Source organism: Vicugna pacos, chromosome 26 (assembly GCF_048564905.1).
Source record: "Vicugna pacos chromosome 26, VicPac4, whole genome shotgun sequence".
NCBI lineage: Eukaryota > Metazoa > Chordata > Mammalia > Artiodactyla > Camelidae > Vicugna > Vicugna pacos.
The window spans coordinates 5,933,316-5,958,372 of NC_133012.1; the positions used below are offsets into that span (position 1 = coordinate 5,933,316).

General features: G+C 41.9%; 1 protein-coding gene and 1 non-coding gene across 5 annotated transcripts; both read right to left on the reverse strand.

Moving 5' to 3' along the window:
* Positions 1–531: 531 nt before the first annotated feature.
* Positions 532–24,143, reverse strand: ASH2L (ASH2 like, histone lysine methyltransferase complex subunit). 4 transcript variants are annotated; one of them, XM_006201130.4, is made up of 16 exons: positions 23,933–24,143; positions 23,114–23,180; positions 22,861–23,006; positions 19,955–20,043; positions 19,581–19,675; positions 16,293–16,388; positions 15,530–15,625; positions 14,573–14,648; positions 12,267–12,360; positions 11,343–11,560; positions 7,255–7,422; positions 6,774–6,967; positions 3,656–3,748; positions 2,152–2,250; positions 1,365–1,424; positions 532–1,249 (listed from the first exon to the last, which is right to left on the reverse strand). In XM_006201130.4, the coding sequence occupies exons 1-16, from the start codon at positions 24,118–24,120 to the stop codon at positions 1,142–1,144; spliced, it is 1,887 nt and encodes a 628-aa protein (XP_006201192.1). In that variant the 5' UTR covers positions 24,121–24,143; the 3' UTR covers positions 532–1,141. The 4 variants fall into 4 exon arrangements, with proteins under 4 accessions (XP_006201192.1, XP_015092218.1, XP_072806365.1 ...); XM_015236732.3 differs by having other exon boundaries at positions 22,861–23,012; positions 23,933–24,139; XM_072950264.1 differs by lacking the exon at positions 23,933–24,143 and adding an exon at positions 23,369–23,831 and having other exon boundaries at positions 22,861–23,012.
* Positions 19,001–19,075, reverse strand: TRNAT-AGU (transfer RNA threonine (anticodon AGU)). Its single transcript has one exon. It is a non-coding gene; the product is annotated as a tRNA-Thr (tRNA).
* Positions 24,144–25,057: the final 914 nt, after the last annotated feature.

The following is a 25,057-nucleotide window of genomic DNA, read 5'->3' on the forward strand; positions in this document are numbered from 1 at the left end:
TGAGGGGAGGGTACAGCTCAGTGGTAGAGCTGGTGCTTAGCATACTGGGTTCAACCCCCAGTAACTTCATTAAATAAATTAGCAAATAAACGAAACTAAATACCTTCTTCCCCCAAACAAAAAAACAGTACCCAACAGAGGGGGCCAGGGAAACACTGAGGGACCCCAGGGGAAGGCCCATTCTTACATTCCAGTTTTTAGTCTTCTGAAAACTGCCCTATAATCGTCAGCGACTACAAAGAAAGATAAACATGGCAGGAAGAGAACCTGTACTGACCAACACGCAGGCTCATCGGAAGGAGCTGGAGGGGACCATTAACCCTTTTAAACCCCTGTTCACGGTCCTGAGTCCAGCTTTCCCGGGATGGAGGGGGTGGCTGAGAGTCTGGAGAGAATGAAGCAATGGGTGAGGGGTTGACACAGAAACCTGTCTCTTTCCTCCAACACTGGCGCCCCTTCCTCAGAATGCCCACCTTTCCGACGCGGTCACCACGTGGACCCCAACCTGAAAGGGAAGCAAAGTGCCACACACACCGGAAGACAAGTTTTATTTGGGAGGAGTTTCTAATTGTTAAAGCTGCAAGCGAGTGCCTTTCACAATTACAGTCCTACAGACCTAGCAGTTTCGGGGAGCCCAGTGTGCAAAAGCGTATCCCAATATTAATAATAAAAACACACCCACACGAAAGAGCTTTTAGATGGGTCTGGAATGTACAGCCACTGATTTCAGCTGTTCTTGCTTCCTCGGGAACCAGGTGGGACAGAGGCAAGGCCCACCGGAAGAAACGTCTCCGGATGAGCTGGCTACTTGGATGAGACTACCCACTCCTTACAAAGCACAGGAAGGTAACAGGGCTCGGCTGGTGGGGTACATGGCACAGCCCCGGTTTCACGGGGAGCTCCTGGGGCCCTGGGGTCAGCAGCTGCTGGGATATGGCACACAAAGTAAGAGCCTTCGGTCATAGACGGGAGAGCGTGTCGAAGGGCAGGCGTCACACCCGGCCCCGCCATTCATTTGCTACCGCAGAGCCTGTTCCGCGGTAGCTTCGGGAAAATGTTTGCGACAGTTAAAAAAACAAAACCAAACCCCCCTCGTAGTATTCCCCAGAAAGTCCGTGTCTGCCAAGAAAAAAGGACGTGGTCAGGGTTCCCACGGGGGACTCCGCCTCCCGTCCACTTCCGTTTCCACGTGATATAAGACATCAGCCAGAGTGTGCTCGACCACGGCGCCCCAGCCCATGTCACTCATCTGCGGGGGGAACAGGGAACGGAGAAACGAGGTGAGATGAGTAAGTGCAGCAAGAAGCAACAGAGACTTGGAGGGGGAGGGGTGGTGGCGTGCAGACATGGTCAATGTTACTCACGGGGCGGTAAGTGAGATCCTTTGGTGGGTACTTGAAGCACGGTCCAAAGTTAATGGAGACCTAGGATAAATTCAATCCAGGCAGACACGAAGGAACAGAAGAAGATAGTGAAAAACTTAAAATGTGACAAGGGAAATTTTCCTCTCTAAATGGAGCTGTGATCTTCAGGGTATAACTGGAACAAACGATATATATTAATATTGCCAAAAGTGGGCAATACCCTATATCCACCCGGTATCAGGTAAATAAAACAGACCTGTGTTGATTTCTGTTTCTAACCTAAGGATTTCTTTGTATCACTTCAGTGGCAGCTACTGACAGCATGAAAGGACATGGAGGTTTCCAGGCACTGCCTTTTCAAATTAAGTTTTTTCTTTAAACTAAGAGGCTCTAATAATATTCCTCTTCATGCTGGATCGTATTTTTAAAAAAAGAAAATCAATATAAGTAAGTTATTAATGGTCGGTTAGCATGGCATGTAACATCAAATTGCTTTGTGTCCGTATATACTTTACATCCTTTACACTGAACAGTAACATTTACCACAGTAATCTCCAAAGGAAAAGTATGTGTTACAATCATTCCATGATCTTTATTTATCCAAGCAAATTCTTGGTGAAGCACCCATGTGTTTTGGGAACAAACAGTAAAAGCAGGAACACATTCTCATCTCACTCCTAGGCTTTTCAGATTTCTTTCTAAAAGCTGATCAATGGCTCTTTCACTGCAACCATTCACCTCTCTCTGTCAAGTCCTGCTCATGGGATGAACAGATGATAATACGTACCGTGCAGCTCTTGTAGAGCGAGATGGCCGGAAAGTAAACCCCCTCAAAAATATCTTTGTAAGCCACACCTTGATTGACACCATTTTTATAAAAAATTATCTGAAACAAAAACCACAGTTCTACTTCAGAATTTAAATTAAAAAAGAATGAAGCTGGAGAATCCTTTATCACCAGTCTGGTGACAGGACTGCTAAAGAATTCGAAGAACAGCACACAGCTTGTGTAACAGGCATGCCTGACATTCATGTAATACCTCGGATTTTTCAGTCTGTCTACGTACTCTATTCCAGTTGGTCCTCAGGAATTTCTGAATTCCTCTGCTACTGATACCAAACGGTTCTACCTTCTATTATTCATTAGATTGCATTTATAAAAAGTAATTGGTCCGGGGAGGATATAGCTTAACTGGTAGCATGCATGCCTAGCATGCACAAGGTCCTGGGTTCAATCTCCGCTACCTCCTCTAAAAATAAATAAATAAGTGAACCTAATCTCCACCCCACCCCCCAAAAAAGACTGGGGGAAAAAAAAAAGTAATTGGCCGTTTCCACTGATCCCTTGGAACTAGACTCTTTTGAGCTTATTTATCTATCTGTCCCCCTTCCCTGGCCTCAGGGTCTTACTTCTGCGTTTCTACTTTGAAAATCTTGTAGGATCTCCTGTCAAAGTCTCTGAATTCTCATTTCTTTGCCCTTTCTCTCTTGAAACCATCCTGAACATTCTCCCTTCACCCTACAAATGGACTTCAGAAAAGCCTACTTTTTCTGAAGGAACTTTCTCTGCCTCTTCTCCCAGCAAGCGCTATCTTCTGCCTGGCTGTATTTTCTGGCTGTATCATCCTTAGAGCGATTAACTGTTTCCCTCTACTATTTTTTCCCTAGAAACAAATGGAACCCTGGTTTACTTCTCCCACATCCACTTCTATTACTGTCGCAGGTGGCTTCACAGTTTTCTTATGGAAAAAAATGTTTCCAGCTCAGAGCTGCCTTCCTCCCTGCCTCTGTCTGCTTGTGGCCCCAATGGCCAGGGCAGAGGTACCAGCCCTTCTTTATTGTGCTGTGACCTTGGGCAGACATGTTCCCAACCACCAAGGAGAAAGGACAGAGGGAAAGTTCTTGAAGACACTGAAGGAGACTTCAAGCTCCTGCCACCCCGGGGTCACCCAGCGAGGCCAAGCCTCTCCTCCAGGGTTCCTCCCTTTGACTTGACTTCTCCTCTGATAAGGAATAAGCATCTTGGACTTGCTTCCTCACCTGCTCACAGACATTCTTATTTGACCGCTGTTTTATATCCTTTTCTCTAAGAACCCAGGTCACCCCTCCCCTGGCAGCAGCAGGCACCCCAGAAAGGGCCAAACACAACAGGCAGGAGAGCGCACTGGCTCTGTGCTGTGTCAGTGGATACCCCTTCGCCCGTCGTGGGCCTCACTGTCCTCTCTTCTATAATAAGGGGTCTTCTGTCTTCAGAGTCTTCTAATTCTGACATTTTGCTGCCCGTGACTCACCTCGCTATGGGGAGTCTGCTTTAGGCTCTTCTCTGCTTTATCCACAAAGTCTTTTTCCTCAAAATACAAATAACTCTTGAACTTTATCAAAGCCTTGAAAACCAAGAGAGAATGAAAGAAAAGGAACATTAAAGCATTAGCTACATCATCATGAAATTTTTAAAAAAGCCAGATTCACACAAATAGCACTGAGTCCTGAGTCCTTATGTTCTGAACAGAAGTTAAAAATCTTTGCAGAGTCAGCTTTGTTAGACTGTGAACTATGTGCTTCTTAAAAATTAACAGATGGCACAGGTTTGTTACACATTTTCACAAAAGGCCCTTACTAAGATTTTGAGGGCATTTCCCTCCTAGTTTCGTACCAGTTTCCCCCACAGGTGGTCTTGGGGTCACTCCTTTCTTATTGGTTCCCAACAGTCTAAGTAACTATTCACTCTCAGATAAATACACGGCATTTAAAAAAAAATGTTTGAATTTCCTTGCACATACGTATATTAAGTATGGTGAGAAAAAGCTCAAACGCTATACAAGAACATAGAATTGAAGAGAATCTCTCCCCTCTCACCATGTCCCTCAATACTCAGTTTCCTGTAGCCAAAAGCAACTGCAGTTCCAGTGTCCTATTATCTTTCTACAAAGTCTAGGCCTATGTTAATATTGTCAAAAAAAAAAAAAAAAAAAACTAATTAAGACCACACCAGGCAAAAACACAAAAAAAAAAGCAAAAAAGGGCATAGAAATGATAACATACTATATATTCTGTTTTGCATCTTGCCTTTTTCATTCAACAATATATACCAAGGTCATTTTGTATCAGTTTAGAGGTCGCTTTTGAACAGATCCATAGCATTGTTTTATGGACATATTAGTTGCTCATTTAAATTAAAAACAAATTATTATAAGTAAAAATAAATAATTTTACACTCATACAGTATCCTCAAGGTAACTGCAGACCTCTGTGTATGGTACAACCAGGAATTCATGTGGTTTAAGGTTCTCGGTGGCAGGAGGGGTGATGGCAGTCAACACTGATACCACCAATAATACATCGTGGTCTGACTGCTGATTACCAGAACAAGCTCGGAGAACAGACCCTACCTGACTTAATGACTTACCCTAAAGCTACAATCGTCAGGGCAGTGTGGTGCTGGCGTAAGCGTCAACAAATATGTCAATTGAACAGAGCGCCCAGGACCAGAACACTTACAGTTATTTGATTTTCACAAAATGGTGCTAGAGTAAATGAGTAACCACACAGAAAAAAAATTAACCTTGACCCCTATTCCACATCATACACAAAAGTTAATTCAAGGTGGATCAAAAACTTAAAATGTAAAAGCTAAAAACCATGTTTCCCAAGAAGACATGGAAGAGTATCTTCATGACTTGGAGGCAGGCAGAGATTAATTCACAGAAAGCAACAGACTTGTAAAAGAGAAATCTGAGAAGGGGGTATAGCTCAATGGTAGAGTGTGTGCTTAGCATGCACGAGGTCCTGGGTTCAACCCCCTGTACCTCCATTAAAATAAGTAAACCTACTTACCTCCTCCCCCAAACAAAAACAAACAGAAAACCAAACAGAAAAATCCGAGCTAGATTTCATAAAAATTAAAATCTTCAGTTCATCAGAAGACACCATCAAGAGAATGAATAGGCAAGTCACAAGCGTAGGAGAAAAATATTTTTTAAAAAGTCAATTCCAACAAAGGTCTATAATCCAGAATATATGAAGAACAACAACTCATTAAAAATAACAACCCAAGTTTTTAAAAAGGCACAATATCTGAATAGAAACTTCACAAAAGACTGATGAATAGCCAATAACCATACGAAAAACTGCTCAATATCATTAGTCATCAAAGAATGCTAATTTAAACCAAACGAGACACTACTGCACGCCCACCAAAATGGCTAAAATTAAGCTGACAGACAACAAATGCTGGCAAGGACATGGAACAACCAAAATTGTCATACACTGTTAGTGCGAATGGAGAGTCTGCCAATTTCCTGTAAAACTAAATGTACACTGACCCAGCAATTCCACTTCTAGGCAATGACTAAAAATAAATGAAAACAGGGGCGGCTGAGGCGGGGTATAACTCAAGTGGTAGAGCATATGCTTATCAAGCACAAGTCCTGGGTTTGATCCCCAGTACCTCCTCCAAAAGTTAAAATAAATAAAATAAATGAGTAACTCCCCTCCATAAAGGTCAAAAAAATAGTCTCAATCACCTTAAAAAAAAAAAGCATGTTGACAAAAAGATCTGTACAAGACTATTCATAGCAACTTTATAATAACCCCAAACTTGAAATGGCCCAAGTGTCCATCAATAGGAAAATGGATAAGCACACTGTGGTGACATACAATGGAAACTACCCTGCAGTATAAAAGAACAAACTACAGATTCGTGTAAGAACATGGAAGAATCTCAAAAGCGTTATGCTGAACAATAAAAACCACGAACAAAAGACTGCACACTGCATGGTTCCATTCATACGAGTTCAAGAACAAGCAAGACTAATGGAATAGAATTATGATGGGGGAAAGAAATTCAAACCAGTGGCTGCCTCACTGAGGGTGGGAGCTGGGAATGACTGGGAAGAGTGTGAGCGAACTTCCTGTGGTGTAAGATTCTACGTCTCCACAGGGGTTTGGGTCAAACGCCAAACTCAAGTGAGCGTACACTTAAAATGTGTATGTTTCATTTTATGTAAAATTTGTACATTGTTTTATGTAAATTTTATATCAAAAGAAAAAAATAAACAAAAGTTTAACTCTATTTAATGATACGGATCCTGAAGCACTTGTGGGGAGTAGGGTGGGGAGGGCTGTACTGACAGCTGCAGCATTCTCCTAAGTGCATTAACAAAGATAGGATGGATGAGTGGGTGGGCGGGTGGAGGAATGAACGGGTAATGTTAATGGCAGAATCTAGGTGATGGGTATTTGGACACCGACTTTTAACTTCTTTCAACTCTGTTATGTCTCAAAATTTTCATAAAGAAATGTTGGGGAAAGCTGTGAAAGATGAATCAGCCTCACAAGAGAACACATAGCTGCAGGCACTGGCTGCCACAGGTCTTCAAACCCAGTCATCTCTGGGGAGGACAGACTCACCTTATCTTTGTAGGTATCAGGCAGTGACTTGGCTGTCTCTGTGTCTTCAGGCAGATTGATATAAAATCCCAAGACGTCTCCCTGCCCATAGCCAGATGAGTAATGTTTGCCGATGGACTGGTGGAACTTGGTTCCCTTTTTGCTCCGCCAAGAATAGCTAAATTTATCATAGCCTAAGGGAGCTTGAAGGTTACCTGTCCCAATAAAAACATATACAGGCAGTCAGGATGCAAGTCACCTCTGGTTTGCTAAAGGAAAAGATCCTACTCTTTCTTTGGTTTGTTTTTGCCAATTTTGTAAAAGTGCTAACAATTTCTCACAAGCAAAGAATTATAAAAATATTCCCAGGAATTACAAACCACAAAATTCAATTCAGGAATTGAATTTTATGCCCACAATCCAGTAACCTCAGAAGTTGTGAAGCTTAGCCAGCTGGTTTATACCTCTCTCCCCACCATCCATTATTATAGCCCCAGCTCACCTAGTGGCTGGGACCAACCCAGCCTGGCAGCAGTGTCCGGTGGCATCTCATCCACAGTGATTTCAAAGTACCAGGCACCTTTCCGAACCCCGTGAGAAGCCCGAACCATAGAGTAGCCCTTCTCTCCAACCACAGTCAGCCGGTCATCAGAGATCTTTAACTGGGGAGCTGCAGTGATGGGGATTAAAACAAAGGCTTGAAACTTCTCTGAATACTCGAAGACAACTGCCACAGAAAGAGGAGTCTCCTGCCTGCCACTAAAACTAAATAAAAAGTTGGTATATCAGGTGAGGAATTTGAAATATTCACTCAGGAGTTGAAAAGTCTCAACATAAGATATAAACGGAGAAGGACAGAGGGGAAAAAAAGGAAGAATGCCATCAGGTAAACAGTTTTTATTAAATGTGATTATTTAAGATGGAAGGTTAAAATTAATTATTCTATTGATTCCCTAAAATATAACTAACTGATTGTAAAGGTTTGGATCCTAATGTGAATTCACCCATCCTTTAGAAGACTTAACTTTATATCCGAAACAATTTCAGACTTTCAAAAATAGTACAGAGTTCTCATGTCTTTCACGAGCTTCCCCAAATATTAACACCATTTATGACCATAATACAGTTATCAAAACCAGAAAATTAACATTGACACAATACTATAAAACTAATCTGGCCAGAAAGGGAAAGAAAAATACCATATGACATCACTTATATGTGGGATCTAAAAAAAAGACAAACGAGCTTATTTGCAAAATAGAAACAGACTCTCAGACATAGAGATCTTGTGATTACCAGGGGCCGGGGGTGAGAGGGGATAAATTGGGAGTTAGAGACTTGAAGATACTAACTGATACATATATATAGAATAGATAAACAAGTTCATGCTGTATAATGCAGGGAACTATATTCAATATCTCATAGTAATTTATGGTGAAAAAGAACATGAAAATGAATATATGTATGTTTATATATGACTGAAGCATTATACTGTACACCAGAAATTGACACAACATTGTAAACTGACTACACTTCAATAAAAACATACACACACACACATACAAAAACCCAGCTAGTCTACAGGTCACCTTCAAGTTAAGCCAATTACCCAAATAATATCCTTTGTCTGTTCCAGGATCTAATCCAAGATCCCCGTTTCATCTACCTGCCATGTCTCCTCAGGTCTTTCACAACCGTGACATTTTAAAGGGTGCTGGTCACTCAGTCTGCAGGATGTCCCTCGAGTAGGTTTACCTGGTGCTTCCTCCTGTTTGAGTCACACACATATCCTTGCTCATGTTTCTGGTCCAGCAATCCCACTTCTAGAGTTCTACCTTGAAAATATACCACCAACAATACAAAAACACATATATGCCTACAGTCATTCACTGCCTTTGTGAATACAAAATCCTAGAAACGCTCTAAATGCCCATATACAGAGTGGCTGTATGTTCACAAAACGGTGCATCATGAAGCTAAAAAAAAAAGAAGAAAATGAGGACGATCTCTGAACCAGCATGGAGTAACTGTACGAAGCACAATGCAAGATAATCTGCAGTGGGCTGCCCGTCAGGTATGAAAAAAGGAGATAAAAGGAAATACACATGTATCTGCTCACTTGTGCAGGAAGAGACACAGCAAGGATAAACTAGAAACTAAAGAGACTGGTTACATGTAAGGGGTGAGTGGGAAAGGAAAGTGGTGGGAAAAAAAGAGGAAACGAGAACGGGGTAGCAGGGATGAGGAAGGACAACACTCTGCGTAAACCTTTTTGAACAACAGTAACTCTCAGAACCCCAGTGATGCTGCACATGCCCTTCAAAGACACTCCTGACACACAGATACACCCCCAAGACGTCAGAGAACCCCAAACGGCATGAACACTAACAAATGAACCCGCCGGACTACAAACGGAAAACATGATGAAACAGAGCCACACCGATGGAGGTGGGGAAGACAGGAACCAAACCAAGTGTCCTGCTGGGACCCCGCAAGCCTAGGACAGAAGGAGCGGCACACACATGCCGGGATCCAGTTAGTGCATGTTTCCTACAGTGCTTAGCAACTCTCAAACTACCTCAAGCTTTGGATTAAACAGAATGTGCCTTGTACATCTTTAAACAAAATGTGTATTAAAAAAATGTGTATTATTGAATCTGTTAGAAATGAACAAACAAGAAAATATACCGTAGATAATTAAGAGTCAGGTTTCTTTCTCACTGCTGGAGAAGGAAGTTACAAATACGGAAAGGTGGAAGGCTGGAACAACTCTATGGTATTTAATTAAAATTCGAGGCATCAGTGTAAACCCAGTATAGGCCTGTGTGAATGTGCCAGTTAACCATGTACATACATCTCCCACCTCGGTCCACTGAGGGAGGCGCCTAGAAGTGACACCCCGTAACAGTGAGCATACCAAACAAACACTTATATCTTCACTTCTAAACACCATTCTCCAAAGGAACCAGGGCTCCTTGGAGAAGTAGCTGATGCTTGGAACGGAGACTGGAAAATATGAGATGAGCCAAAAACATCTTGTGACAACAGAAAGTTAAGGGAAAAAAAGAGATAGGGCTTATCAAAAGGACAAAAGATTCCATTTGCAACAATGCAGATGGACCTGGAGGGCATTCTGCTTAGTAAAACGTCAGTCAGGGAGACACATACTCTGTTATTACTTACATGTGGATTCTAAAAAAAAAAAAAAAAAAAAAAAAAAAAAAAAAAAAAAAATCAAATGAATGTATATAACAAAACAGAAAGAGACACAGATACAGAGAACAGACTAGTGGTCACCAGTCGGGAGAGAGGGAGGGGCAAAAGAGAAGGAGGTTGATAAAGAGGTACAAACTACATACAGATGCATGATATAAACTATAAGGATATATTTATTATACAGCACCAGGAAATAGAACCATTATTTTGTACTAACTATAAAAATACCGAATCACTATGTTGTACACCTGAAACTAATATTCTAAGTCAACTATACTTCAATTAAAGAAAATTTAAAAACAACAACAACAACAAAAAAGAAAACACAAAAACCAACCTAAAGAAGCTCCTAATGGTCAAAGCTGGAATAATTTGAGCAACAAAATAAAATGTCCTCTACAAAATTAAATACCTAAGTCCACACTGACAAATAATTAATAATACACGGAGAAAGGAAGTTAGTGGGCAAAACTTTACAGACAAACAGGATACTTGCACAGCCTCAAAGTATCTTTCCCTAAGATGTTTACTAACAGCAGAGGGAAAGACGGCAGAGAGCCAGCAGAACCCACCTTCACCAAGGGATCATGTCAACACAACCAACGAAACACACTGACATCACCCGCCCCATGAGATGACGCAAAGGGAAGGACTCCTGTCTGCAGGGTTCTCCCAAAATATGTGCAAAATCAGTCTAAGCGTGCGAAAAAGTTAAACAGACCCTCAGAGGAATATTCAACAAAATAACTGAATAATACTGCAAGAGGCGAAGGAGAAATAACTGAATGCAACGTGAGATCCTAGAAAAGAGGCATGAGGGGAAAAACTGGTGAAATTTAAAAAAAGCCTTTAGTTTCATTAATAGCATTTACCAATGTTAATTTCCTGGTTTTGGTAATTGTTCTATGGTTGTGTAAGATCTTGCCATTAGGAGGAGCTTGATGAAGGATATATGGAAATTCTATTATTTCTGCAACTTAGTGGGGAGGGTATAGCTCAAAGTGGTAGAGCGCATGCTTAGCATGCACAAGGTCCTGGGTTCAATCCCCAATATCGCCTCTAAAAAAAAAGTAAATAAATAAATAAACCTAATTACCTCTCCTCCCCCCCAACAAAAGTATTATTTTTGCAACTTGACTGTAAGTTTAAAATTCATTCAAAATAGAAAGTTTTAAAAAAAAAGTTATACTATATATAAATAGCTAGAGGTTGTAAGAAGAGACAAAGAAGGACATTATTTCCTACACAATCTGGCTGAGTCCAGGTAGAGATGGGGGTGAGGGAGGGGTAACAGACTGACTCAGGCTGGACAGGGCTAACAACAACAGTTGTAAGTAACTCTGGGTCCCTCCTGAACATAAATAGGTTGCCCACCTCGATCATGCAGGGCTAACAAGACCCGTTCATACAAGCAGGCTCTGTAGAGGTCTCCGGGGATCGGTTTTCCCGCCCAGCAGTCCAGTTCGAGCTTCTCGGGGTCAGGAGCATGGGGATCGGGCTCAGCTAGAATATACCGATAGCCATCTTTGTTAAACGGGTGCTCCAAGGGATAGCCGTGAGGGGGAAGGCGCTGAGCAGAAAACAAAGGGTCACTGCAGAAAGGAAAAAATAAAATCAAGAAACTAAAACCCCCTCTAGCTCAAGTGCCTTCAATTCTGTAAGAAAGGCCTCTGACCGATTAGGTTTCAGCTGGAATATAGGCAACTTCAAATGCTTCTCATTGTATTCAAATAGCTCACCCTGCTCTCTGCAGGCAAAACAGGGACATGAAAATTATTTATCTGTACAGATTTCTATGGAAGTGAACCAGTCCATCAGAGGGGAGAAAGGAGAAGAGAAACCAAGGCAGTTTCCTTTAGCGTATTTATTATGATAAACTAATGAACAGAACCTTCCTCCCTGTCGCCAGTCTGAGAAAGAAATGACCTGGACTTCATGACCTCAGTACTGAACTAGGTGAAGGGAGAGTCCCCAGAGGGAAGAGACAGGAAGCTCAGTGACGGAGCCAACACTCCGTACCGGTTTCACTCCCTCCGGCAAACCTATCCTTTCTCAAGATGCCTTAACCAAACTGTGCTCCCAGGTAAACCACTACAGGGTGCTCCCCCAGGGCCGTTTTAAGTAGCAAACAAGTTCCTAAAACAAGATACCTAGCCTGGGGTTATTCTATCCTCAAAGGGCTTAGGACTGGAGAATAATAAAAAGGCTAGTACCCTCAGACACCCGAGCTCTCCCCCTTGGCCAGCCACAGAGAACACTCTAACGGTGGCGGGGGGGGGGGGGGGGGGTTCTGCCTACCTCCGGGCCTTCTTGGTGGTCCCCGTGGTCCCTCCATCCTGCTGTTTGCGCTTAGCTCCTCTTCCTTTTCCGCTGCTTCCTGCTGCAATTCCCCCTGTGAAGAGAAGGCAGATCACTTTCCATGAACTGCGACTGACACTGACATTCCACAGGGACTAACACTCGCAGCGTGCATTTGTGTAACACTACAGGACTGCCGTCCCGAAAGCATCCTGGATTTCACCCCGGTTCGGACTGAGTCTGCTGAGTGGCTCACAGCCCAGGACACTGGGTTAGGGCAGTAAGTCAAATGGACCTGGCACTAACGACACCTGCGCTGCCTTTCCAGCCTTCCTTTCTCATTGAACTGCAACTTTCTAGGACACTTTCTAGCTGTGACACAAATGCATTTTCACTCATTCAGATTCCAAACACCCACCGCTAAAAGCTATTGCACTACTGCGTGGATCGAGTTTATTTTTTCCACCCAAATCAATACAAACATCCATAAAGAGAGAATACCCTCACTATGAGTAAATGTTTGCTCGCTTGAACTACACACAGTATATTCCATAAACATAATAAAGGCACGACATGGGCTAAAGCACTTAACTCGAATATCCAACAAGACAAAAGTACACTAAGCATGGAAAACAAAAACAGAAGAACTAAAAAGGTGTTTCTCTCCAGTGCTGCTAGGTAGGCACCCACTGTGGTCGTCCATAACACGAGTAGGAAAGGCGGCTTCCAATTTAGTAGGCAATTTTTACAATTATTAAGATTGTGCCAATGCATCAAATTCAGGTTAGACTGACCTGGCTTGTGGAATGAAGAGAAAATATCAATAGAGAATTTACAAATTGTATACAAAAAATATATATATACGTATTGAGCTATATAAGGTCACAAGGAATACTACCTTGTGTATTTCTGAATTAAGTACTTTGAAATTTTTGTCCAGTTCTGTCTTTCCTCTCAATTAGTTTGTTTTTCCATCTTCCAGAAAACCTGAACTGTAGGAAAACACCTTTATGTAAACAACTGCATCTTAATTCGAGACAAGCTTGAAAACTACCAGCAGTTCTGCTGCAATAAAGAGGATGAAGACGTTGAGGGCAGGTCATATTCTGCTTAGACAGGACCAGACTGATGCAGAACTTTCTTCTATGAACACACTGGGTGTCATTAGTACTCCTCATGAAAGATTTAATGTTAAACTGTTGCAAACCTGTTGCAACATCAATGTTTCTAGTTTGAGTTACCTTAGTCAAAAAACTATTTAAGTTTTTATCGGTATTTGCATTTCAATTATTTCAAGAAAGAAGTTTTAGGTCCATCTCGAACAAAACAAGCAATGCTGAGGGGACTGCTGGCCGTGTCAGGCAGAATATGACAACGTACAAGCTTTTAATTACTAACATTAAACCGGAACTACTGTTTCATAGTAAGTGCTATGGCCACCACTGTCACAATGCTTTAAAATTTTAACTTAGTTTTAGCTTCTACCACAACTCAGCAAAAAGCATTTTCCAAACCACAAAATACTTAAGTCTGAGAGGCTGAAAGAAGACAGAGGAGGAATTCACCTCCAAAAGAGGCTCCACCTGTAAGAACAGAAGTGGCACCATGTATTTGTCAAATTTTAACAATTAAAAGGGGGAAATAGGGTAAAAAGATGAACAATACATTTAGTTATCTCCAACCCATCTTAGAATATTAATAACAGTGGAAATGATTACATATTTAAGGTGCTACCACTCCAAAAGACAAGTTAATGACACCACGTGTCAGACGTGTAGCTAGCTACCGCTCCGCTCTCCCCACTCTTGTTAGACTACCATTAGTAACAAAGGACATTCCTGCCGCTGGACAGGTTAGGCAGAAAGACGTGCTACAGTGGGTGGTCAACACAGAAATGCTGTCATGTGAATAAGCTGAAAGACTCAGGGCAAGAAAAATTAGAAGATGGGCATAGGAAGTTTGTTAAATAACAACTGAATTAAGGAAAAAGAATGGAGAGCAAATCTATCTAAACTGAGTGTTAGTTATGAGGATACAGATGGGGAGTCTAACATAAACACAGTAAATCTGACCTTAGGATTGTACCTTTTACGCTAAATCTGTTTCACTTAAGACCAAAGTGTGGTGTCAAGTGACAAAAAGTCCGCCTCTACTACCATCTGTCAAATCCTTGGCTAGCTCCTAAAAATTGAGATTTGGACTTTAAAGCATCTTAGGAAATACCGGTTAAGAGTCAACCCAATTCTAGGCACATGTGGATTCAACAGCTTACAAATATTTCATCAAGAAGACATTTACATGCTTACCATTTAGATTCCCACTGGTAGACACGGCACTGCTTTGTTTTTGGTTGTCATAAGCAGGACCAATGTTACTAAGATCCTGGGGGGAAAAATGTTCAATTATAAAGGGAGGCTATATCATCAAACCAACCTAGCAATGCTCCAAAAAAACAGGAGAAATACTAAAACAATGACAATCCTAGAGTCTGAAACTGTAGGGGTCCCAAATTTAGATGCTTCAGGCATGAGCAAGTAACACGTGTGAGGCAGCCAAGGGTAAGGAGCTAAGTGGTTTCAGAACGAGGACGAATGGTAGCCAACCAGGGTGAGGGTGGTGGAAGGGCAATGGTGGACCAGACCGGACCACAGTGCCTAAGCCCCGCTGACTCAGCGCTCCCTGTGGGAGTCCAGGCCCAGTGTGGCCAGAACTTCTCATTTTACAAGAAGACAGACAGAAACCTGAATTTTCACTGCTGGCAAAGCAAACAGGCAGAGCTAAAAGGCAGAGCTAAAAGACTTGACCTCCTGAGATGCTAAATGTGACCCTTGTCATTGAACCAAGACTGGAAATCTTTTTCCTCATGCTATGCTGGACACACAACACAAATTCTTCAAGACACATTTTTCTTCACATTAAATGTTTTTAGAGCAAAATTTGAGATGGAAAGAAAATTAGAAATAACTTGGAATGGCGTATTTGGGTTACAAGTGAGGAAACTGAAGTCAAGAAAGATAAAACTGATATGTATCAAGTCCTAACACTTTAGGGAAGAGCCAGACCCAAAACAATGGTTTCCCCCATTTACGGTGAGGGTCCTTTTCTTTCCACAAGTAGTGAGAACCACTTATTTGGAGCCCACCAGGCTACGGGCATGAATGGCAGTATGTTGTAAGTGGCAAATACACAAATGTAATCAGAGCCTGATTCTCTGTCCCCGTGGCTTAAAAATCAAAAGGGGAATATGAAGCATATTGCTGTACCTGATCTAGGAGGCCAAATTTGGGGTAATCTTCCTCTGGGTCCTTACTTCCGGGATCAGGATGTTCCTTTACTAAGAACACATCTCTTTCTTTACTCTAAAAGGAAATAGTATTTTAATATTTTAGTATGACTGGAAATTTTATACTTAAAAGAAGTACTGAACAGATGATCAACCACTGACTCCAATTCCTAGGTGTAATCTCCAAAAATATATATATATACACATATATAAAGTTTTTCCCTCTGATTAGAAAATTAATACACAACCAAAGAATTCAAATAGAGAAACTAAAAAATTATTCAAAATTAATATATGACATTAAAAAAATTCAAACAGAGAAAACGAGAGCCACCATCCTTCCTAACCCTCATCCCTCCCTCCACATCACAGAGATAAGTACCGTCAACAGCTGGCGCTGACCTCCCCCCAGGTGCTCTAATTCTAAGAACAGTGTTTAGAACAGTGCTATTGGCTTTTTTTAAATCAAAGAAAACTGTCTCCAATTTCAATATAAAATCATACTTGCAAAAGTGCACTGGACAAAGGTTTCAGTGTCGTGTGTAAAACTACCACGTCTTTATGTGCAACTTACTGATGCTGTGTGAAAACTATTAAAGTTTACAATTACTCTTCAAGATTTAATGCTAAGTTGTTTCCATCTTCTTAGTCATCATATTCTTTCAGTAAAATCAAAAAAAAAATTCTTACAAAAGAACATGGATATTCTAAATGTCGAGTCTCGTCAGTTTTAGTGTACTCACCATCGTTTTAACAATGTTGTTTGGCCAAGTCATTTTTCCAGGTCTCTGTCTGGTTGTCATGCACTCCCAGTATTTATCAATAAATGGTATGATATCCTAATTTTTAAAACAAAATATTAAGACCTTTATAGTTGCTTTCAAAATTAAGCTCACACACACAAAAACCTGCAGCACTTTCAAAGACTTCATCGGAATCAAAAGACAAATCCATGTTTAGTTTTTTAATAACTGAATACAAAATTGCATGCAAGCATATAGGTTGTGGGGAATTTCAAGTAAGTATATACAGATCTTAGCCGCAGGGCTTATGATCCAGCAGGAGGGAAACAATCCACCCTATTTTCTCGGTTGCCATCTGGAAGATGACTCCCCCGCGCTCTATCTCCTGAGCTCCTTCCTGTTCCTCCCTGCTTGAGACATCTCCATGTGGGCATCCCGCAGGCACCTCGGACTTTTTGTGACTAACACTGAACTCTGTATCTCACCCCACAAATCTCTGCAAATTTCTGTTCTTGCTCTTAATACTCAGTCACCTGTCACCCAGAATCACATGCTTGACATAACCGAGTCATCCTAGTTCTCTCGTACAACCTCCATATCCAAATAGTCACCAAATGAATTTTAAAATTTCAGAAATTTCCTACCAGTCAGGCATCCTTTCCATCCCCACTGCTATGACTGTGGTCCTCAGTCAGTTCCTGCTTACATGACTGAAACTTGGTCTGAGCTTGGTCTTCTGGCACTATAGTTCCCCTACCCTAGACCATCTTCCACACTCCAGCAGAGTTAGTCCATCACTAACGTTTTCAACCAGTTAGTTCCATGAAAACCAAATTTTTACTAAAAGGAACGAGGGTCGAATCAGGAAAAGCACAAGGGAAGACTGGAATATCTTGCTGTTCCAGGAAAAAAGGAAGAGTTCAAAAACTGATAGGGACCCACCAAAAAGTGTAGGTATCTGCCTGGATGGGGCTACACTGGTCTCATCCGAGCAGTAATCCAGAAATCTCACAGTGGACTATAAAAATCTGCAAATCCACAATGATTTAAAAAAATTTTTTTTAAATGGAATCTTCTTTATTGAAGAAGTTTAACCAGTAAATGTATTCTGTTTTACAGCAACCACTTCACTAACTGATTCAGGCTAGATGGTTGCTACAACCACTGCTTAAAAGGGTTAAGAGAACAAGACATTCACACAAACTCGATGTATCACCCCATGAATTATTTAATAATTACAAAGAATAAGGGCCTCTTTACAATGGAGAAATCAAGTAGTCTAATTTAGGATCACTAATAAACTCTTTACCTAAATAGTCAAATTTAGGATCACTAATAATAAAACAAAGCACTATTTTATGCCTCCTGATGTGAAACAGAGAAAAACTCATACTACCTACATAACAGCCTTCCCAAAAACAGGTAACCTGAATCTAATCATAAGGAAACCACTGGATAAATGCAAATTGAGAAACATCCTGGCAAATTATCTGGGCTCTTCAAAATTCCAAATGTCACAGCAGACCAAAAAAACGAAGTAAAATAAATTAAGGAACTGTTCTAGAGATAAGACATTACAACTAAATTTAATGTGTGATCCTTGATTGAATGCTGGATGGAGGGATATTATTAAGGTAATAAAAATACTGTGAAAATATACACCATATACATAAAAATATAAACTGTGTATGTTAAGATAGTTGTATTGCATCAACATTAAATTTTTTGAGTATGACCACTGTATTGTGGTTATGAGAGAATACTGGGTAATGTATTATAGTATCTGCGATTTAGTCTCATATAAATTTAGGGAGAAAATACAGATATGAAGAGATAAAACAAGCACAGCACAATATTAACAACTGGCAAATCTAGGGAAAAAATAGGCAGATTTTCGTTGTAGTATTTGAATTTTTCTGTGTATTTGAAAAATCCAAAATAATAATTTGGGAAAAAAGACTTAAGGGGGAAAAACAAAATCTAATCATGGCACACCTCTATTTAAATGCATTCCATTCAATGGAGGAAAAAAGTTGGGGTGGGGGAAGGGGACCCTCTGTTGACTCCTCTGGCTTATAGGGTTAAGTCCTAACCTCTCTGTTTAGTAAAAAAGATACAGAATCTGATACTGAAATACTGGTCTCACTAAACACCCTATATCAGTGTCTTTCAAACTGTAGGTTGCAGTCAATTAGTAGGTTATAAAATCAATTTTGCAGGTCAAAACTAGCAGTGACTAGAACGGAAAATATCAGAGTGCAGAAGGAAAAGATCAGAGGGTAAGCCCAGTGGGTGAAACTTTTATTTCAGTTTTAAATGAGAGTGGGCAGAGATCCATGTATACTGGGTCACTGTAAGCTTCATCATTCTGAAATTTACTTAACTGTCGTATTTTTACCATGAATCACAGTAGAAAAGACTCATGGATGGACTAATCATCTAATTCTGAGTCCTGACTTTAGTCATGTGGTTTTTCAGTTTAACAGTAAAGGATAATTCTTTTTAATAAAAGGCATGCATAAATTGACCTTTTCCCCTGACAAACTCTGATAAGCATCTATAAATACAGCTCAAACTAAGCTAAGAAGGTTCACCTCAAGAGCCGATTTAAAAAAAAAAAATTTTTTCCCAAGGGGGAGGTAATTAGGTTTATTTATTTGGTTTTTTATTTAGGTTTATTTATTAGGTTTATTATTTGGTTTTTTCAATGGAGGTACTGGGGATTGAACCCAGGACCTCGTGCATACTAAGCATGCGCTCTACCACTGAGCTATACCCTCTCCCGCAAGATCTGGTTATTAATTATGGGACAGTTGTTTGCGTTTATAAAGCCAATCAAAACTATTTAAGGATCCATCCACTAATAGTTAAGCCAAGTGACATAATGTGCACACACCAGCAAGTTAGTAAATAACATGGAATGAGAACAAAGTAACCATTGAGTCTACAGTCATAGATTAATAAAAACTGAGAGGTTTAGAAACTTATTGTTCAAGAGTGTATAGTTGACCGTTGAACAACCCTGGGGTTAGGGGCACCAACTGTCCATCCACAGTCAAAAATCCTCATACAGCTTTACAGTTGGCCCTCTGTATACATGGTTTCACACCCAAGGATTCAACCAACCTCAGACTGTGTAATATTGTAATACGTATTTAGTGAAAAAGAAATCCACATATCATAAGTGGACCAGCGCAGTTCAAACCCCTGTTGTTCAAGGGTCCCCTGTATTTAGAAGTGCCTTCTAATTCTTTTGCATAATCGCAATGACAATAATGCTACCTCTACCTTATCTTTGGAGAACATGGTTTTTGGATGTTCGTCCTGTGTTCGGGACTGCCACGTCAGGTTGGCCAACGCGCTAAGGCACATTTCCTTCAAGTCTATCAAAAACAAAAAGGAAGAAAAAGTCACCCAGAGTAGTATACTCCTATTACCAGAAGAATGTTCAGCTCAATGGTCCGCAGATTAACAACGATAGCAGAAAAGAGTACAGTTATCATCTGATCTGAAATGGACAGCACCAATTAACTCAGCGCTAAGCCCCACGGGAACTCCCGCCAGCTACCAGGCAAAGGTTTCCTCACTGGGCTAAGCCCAAGCCCCTCTTCCTTCCCAGAGAACCAGAGGGAAATCTGCAGGGCTCCAGAGTTTGTCCTTACTTGCTTGCTTCCGGAGGAAGTAGGTGTTCCCACTGTGATGGCACACATTGCAGTGGAAACTGTAGTTGGTCATGAAAGGCAGACAGGACCTGCGGAACAGCCAAATTGTGCAAGTTAGTGAACTTCCTAACACACGTTTCTGAGAAGTACACCAACAGGCATCCTCTCCCTCAGTGACAGGTAGACAATGATGGGATCAATATACCCTTAAAACTTGAAAAGGTCACCAGAACCAAAACAGGGCTCATATTTTCACAAATGCCTGGATTTTCTGTTACAAAAATTTACTAAGACATTATCCACCACAGTGGATAATTCAGCACTGGAAGGTTCTGACTAGAACTTGGCTCGGGCTAGTTTATCATAGTTTTTGGGCACCTAAAAAGAGTATGCCAGGCCAGCTGTGGAAGAAGATAAACCAATCTCTTTAAATATCTTTATATCTAAACATTTGTACATAAGTTATATGTAAGTATCTTTATTTTAAAGTGTCACTAACATTGTTAGAAAGGGCAGACAGACATACAAAAAGGTAAATTTTAAAACACAAATACTTGTGGGGAGGGTACAGCTCAAGTGGTAGAACACATGCTTAGCAGGCACAAGGTCCTCTGTTCAATTCCCAGTATCTCCTCTAAAAATAAATGAATAAACCTAATTATCTGTCCCCTCAATAAAAAATAAAACACAAATACTTATTCAAGAAGACAATACAGGAATCACAAAACATTACTTGCCCTACTACCAAATAAATCCTATAGGCAGAGAATAATTGGTCTACAAGTGTTTAAAGGACCCAAGCAGTAACTTCAGATTTAAGAGTTAGGGAGAATTCTGAGGACGCAAGTTATGAATTGGACTTGGAAAGATGAGTCGGTTTTCTTTCTACAGGTGAATTATTTTGTGTACAGATGACAAAGCACAAATGAGGAGGCAAAGGGGGAAACTGGTGTAAACAAACGTGTCCAGGAGAGGAGACCTATCAGGGATACGGTTAAAAATATATATATATGGCTTGAAAGACAAGAAGTTCAAGGAAGCCTTACATGCCAGGTGAGGTGCATTTTCTCTGTGGGTAGGAGGAACTTGATGAGGGGAAGCAACAAGGTGAAAATGGTTAAGTTTAGCGACAGGATGGGTCTGAAGGGAGGAAGAGATCAGGAAATGGGCATGTTTGGAAGAAGCAAACTTCTGGAAGTAGCAGTTCCAGAAGAAGGTTTAAAAAAAAAATGGCCTTACTAGAGTGAAATAATAAAAACAGAAAGGTCAGGCAAGTGTACAGAAGAAAAAAAATTGGTTAAGCATGGTGGCTGATTCCATAGGGGTGGGTAGGACAGAGTGTGGTGACTGCCCTGGATGACTGAGAAAGAGATCTTAGTCTCAAAAAAGAGACAGTAACAGAAAAATAAAAGACCGGTTTAAGTTGGAAGAGAAGACATCAAAATAAAGGCAGGTTTATCTTGGACTCTGCTGTAACTAGTTTAAGGTATCCTTAAAGAGAAGGTTCCCAAGTGTGTGTCTACTGCCACCACTCAAGGAACGAAGAAGCATCCTTATGAATGTTAAGATGAAGTTCTCTTACCTTTATCTCTCTCTAGAACCCCTGAGATAGCCCACTGAGATAAGCTCACTTACAGAAGGCAAAGTCTCATACTAGAGACAGGTGGGTATGCAGTTAATTCTGGAACTCAAACACAGTCAGGTGTTTAGAGCAGCCCTTCTCATACCTTGCTGGCTCATGCACTGCCTCCATCAGCTGCAAAAGATCATCTGTCCCACCTGCTGGGCTTTAGGTGTAACTTCTCAGATTCAGGTACAAACTGGTCTCGACCAAAACTTTGAACCATGGTTTGATCCTTCCCTGGGTTGCTCCAAGTTCTGTCTCTGGTAAATTTTCTTTCCTAGGCTCTCTTTATCCAAACAAATTCTCCCTGGCCAAAGTGGCCCAACTGTAGGTCTTTTCTACCTGACCAGCCTTGCTTAGCATGCACATTTTCCCTATAGGTCTTTCTACCAAGGTCACAATTCTTTCTTCCTGATCCTTCAGTGTTTTTCTTTCTTTTTTAAACATTCAATCCTTAGTCACCAGTAACATGTTAATTAGGCTATTAGCATTTCTTTAACTTTTTAACTAGACTGCAAACAACAAATTATAAAGGAAGGAATTTCTTCACAAACCCACCCAAGGAGGATAAATTTCAGAATAATGCAGCCCTATTTTGAGATAGTCTTATCTAGATTTATTCATATAATATGGACCATAAAGAGCAGCACAGAGAGCCAGCAGTACAGCTGTTTCCACAGACAGCGAGTCATTCTTGCTAGCTGTTGACCAAATCCCTAGAATGAGGAAAGGAGCCTCTCATTCACAATCATTCATAAAATGACTTTAATTCACTAGAAGAGGTAAATGATTGGAAATTGGTTTTACAAACAATTCAGGACACCTAAAGGGAGTGGGTTAGAAACCAAAAGGAAAAAAGGATGGCTCAGGCACGAAGAGGCACAGGCCACCTCAAATTTTTGACATCAGGCTTTGTGTACCATAGACATCAACCCTTTCCCCAAAATCTGTAACATGAAATACAAGGTTTAAATGATATTGTCCCAAATTTGTTTACATCACGCTTTGTATTTGCATGCTTTTGTCTCTCATCTAGATCCTAAGTGGAAAAACAGGGATAATGCCTATCACTGTACCTATTAGGACTGTGCCTTCAGTAGGCAGAAAACACGCTCCTGTGTTCAAACAATTCCTGATCCAAATCCTACTACTCCTAAACAGGAACGAGGAGACACAGGAAATACTATGCACTTACATTTGTCCACAAACCATTCAACCACTGAACACGTTGAGATCTAGTATTTTACAAGGCGATCTTACAAAGGCTACAAAAAATACTCACGAGGTATCTATGCCGAAGGCGTCCGCTGTGAACCACTTAGTACATATCCCACACTGCAGCTCCACCTCTCCCAGCTGTCGGCCATTCTCTTCATCCACGGAGCCCGCCTGAGTATCCATCACCTCTGAGGTATCCCCAGCACCTTCCTGTGTCCGCAGAGCCATGAGAGAATCAAGTTAATTGACCTGACTGTATTTCTGATTCATTTGAAAACTCCATTCTGCTTTACAAACATCCAAAAAGAAATACTTACTAATGTATCTTTCCCATTAGAGGATTCTGTCTCCAAGCCACCACTTACATCAACCGAGTTCGCATCGCTAGGAGATAAGGAAAGGACTCAAGTAAGAATTTTCAAGGGGGGAGGGTATGTTCAAGTGGTAGAGTGCATGCGTATCATGCACGAGGTCCTGGGTTTGAATTCCCAGTACCTCCTCTAAAAGTAAATAAATAAGCCTAATTACCCCCCACCAAAAAAAAAAAAAAAGAATTTTCAGGAGAAACAAACCTGAACAGATGATGCTCAAAGTACAGCTGAACCTCACACTCCTACAGCTTTTTCAGCCAAGCTTGTTCTCAGACTGGATGCCCAGGGTTAGGAAGAATGTGGCCAAGGCAGACACAGGCCCACGGGGTAAAGGAAAACTAACAGGCCCTTATAGGCCGGTCTACACGGGACAGAACTGGTCCTGGGGTAGCTTGGTAGAGATGCAGCTCTTCTCTGTTTTCAGAGGGATCATTACCTCCTCCAGACTGGAAATGCAAAGTGGTTTCCTCTCTGGGATTTTTGAAGGGTTCCAGCTAGAAGAGTGACCTACCAGCCCCGCGCCGGGATAAAAGCCAGGAGGTAGGATGAGAAACTTGGCGAGAAAGGTGCAGAAAGGAGGGTAGTCTGAGATACACTGCGGAGGGGATGGGCCAAGCGGCGGGCGGGACTAAGTCTCCGAGGGGGCAGGGCGAGCCGTTGGCCCCAGGGCCGAGGTTCGGAAGGGGCGGGCAGCAGGGCTCCCGGGATTCCAAGAGGGGGCGGGCCTCCCTCTCCGTGTCCTCCTAGGGCTGCAGGACGTCTCACCCGCTTTCGGCCTCTCCGGAGCCGGGCTCGGCGGCTGGAGCAGCGGACGTCCCCTCTCCGGCCGGAGCGGCTACTACCGCTACTACCGGCTTCGTCTCCCCTTCTTCCGCCGGTGTTGCATTTGCAGCCGCTGTCGGGCCGGGTCCTGCACCCACTCCTGGCCCGGGACCGGTTCCCGCCGCCGCCATCACTGTCGTCTCCCAGACTTCTCGCGAGAATACTAGCTCCGTCTCGCATACGTTCTGACTGGCCCTCTAACCTTCAAATAGTAAAGGCTCTTGGTGGGTCCACTGCCTGCGTAGGGAAGGCGCTCTCCAAGCCTGCTTTAAGGTCCGGCGGGCAGGCAGGGGTGGGCGGGGCCTCGGAGCTCATTAGCCAAGGACTCAGCGAGATGAAGGCTGGGGACGTGTGATTACTAGTTGAATTTCGTCTAGGACTCACTTCATTTCAGGGTGGACGCTGCTCACTTTCGTAGCCAAGACTAGAAATCACCGCGCAGATGAGGCGCCTTGAGAGCGCTGGCAGCCTGGGAACTTTGAAGACTGTGATGTGCACTGCTGACATTCCTCACGGTTAAACGTGGGAAACATCTTCCAGAGAGACGAGTGGTTGGTTGTATTGCCCTCGTGATCTGCCACCTTGAGCTCGTTTCCAAGTGGCATCTAGAGATGGGAGCCTAGATAGTCTGAATACAGAGCCCCAACTACACAGGTGAGCGCCGGGGGTGGGACGTGGATGGAGCCTCCAGGCTCAAGAAGTAGGAAGCAATGTGTGTGTACCAGAAGCTGCATCCATTTGGTATTGTTAAGAGGAGGAAAATGAAGCGCGAGTATTAGGAAACCAGGTGCAGGAGCACTTAAGAGTTTAGAGTAGTTTGAGCCTTAGACAACGGAACAGGTACGGACCAAAGGTAAGAACTTGAGGAATCAGCGACCATGCAGGTAGGTGAAATCATTTGGAGTGAGCGGAATCATTCGGAGCCATAGAATACAAACCCCTGTAAGTATTAAGGCTGAGAGAGTTTTCAGGAAATCAACGTTTACATCCTAATTTCTAAAAAGTTGCCTAAGGATACATCTTTCATCCATTTCATAAAAGAAAGGCATACCTCTCTCCAGGGCTGAA

What these genes read in the sequence shown, in the direction of transcription:
- ASH2L (XM_015236732.3), bottom strand. Translation starts at nt 24,120, where the DNA reads ATGGCGGCGGCGGGAACCGGTCCCGGGCCAGGAGTGGGTGCAGGACCC. An exon ending in CCATGTTCTCCAAAGATAAG is followed by an intron (nt 16,389 to 19,580) that starts GTAGAGGTAGCA and finishes TTTAAAAATTAG; the next exon opens with GATATCATACCATTTATTGA. An exon ending in AGCAGACTCCCCATAGCGAG is followed by an intron (nt 2,251 to 3,655) that starts GTGAGTCACGGG and finishes TTTTTGTTTCAG; the next exon opens with ATAATTTTTTATAAAAATGG.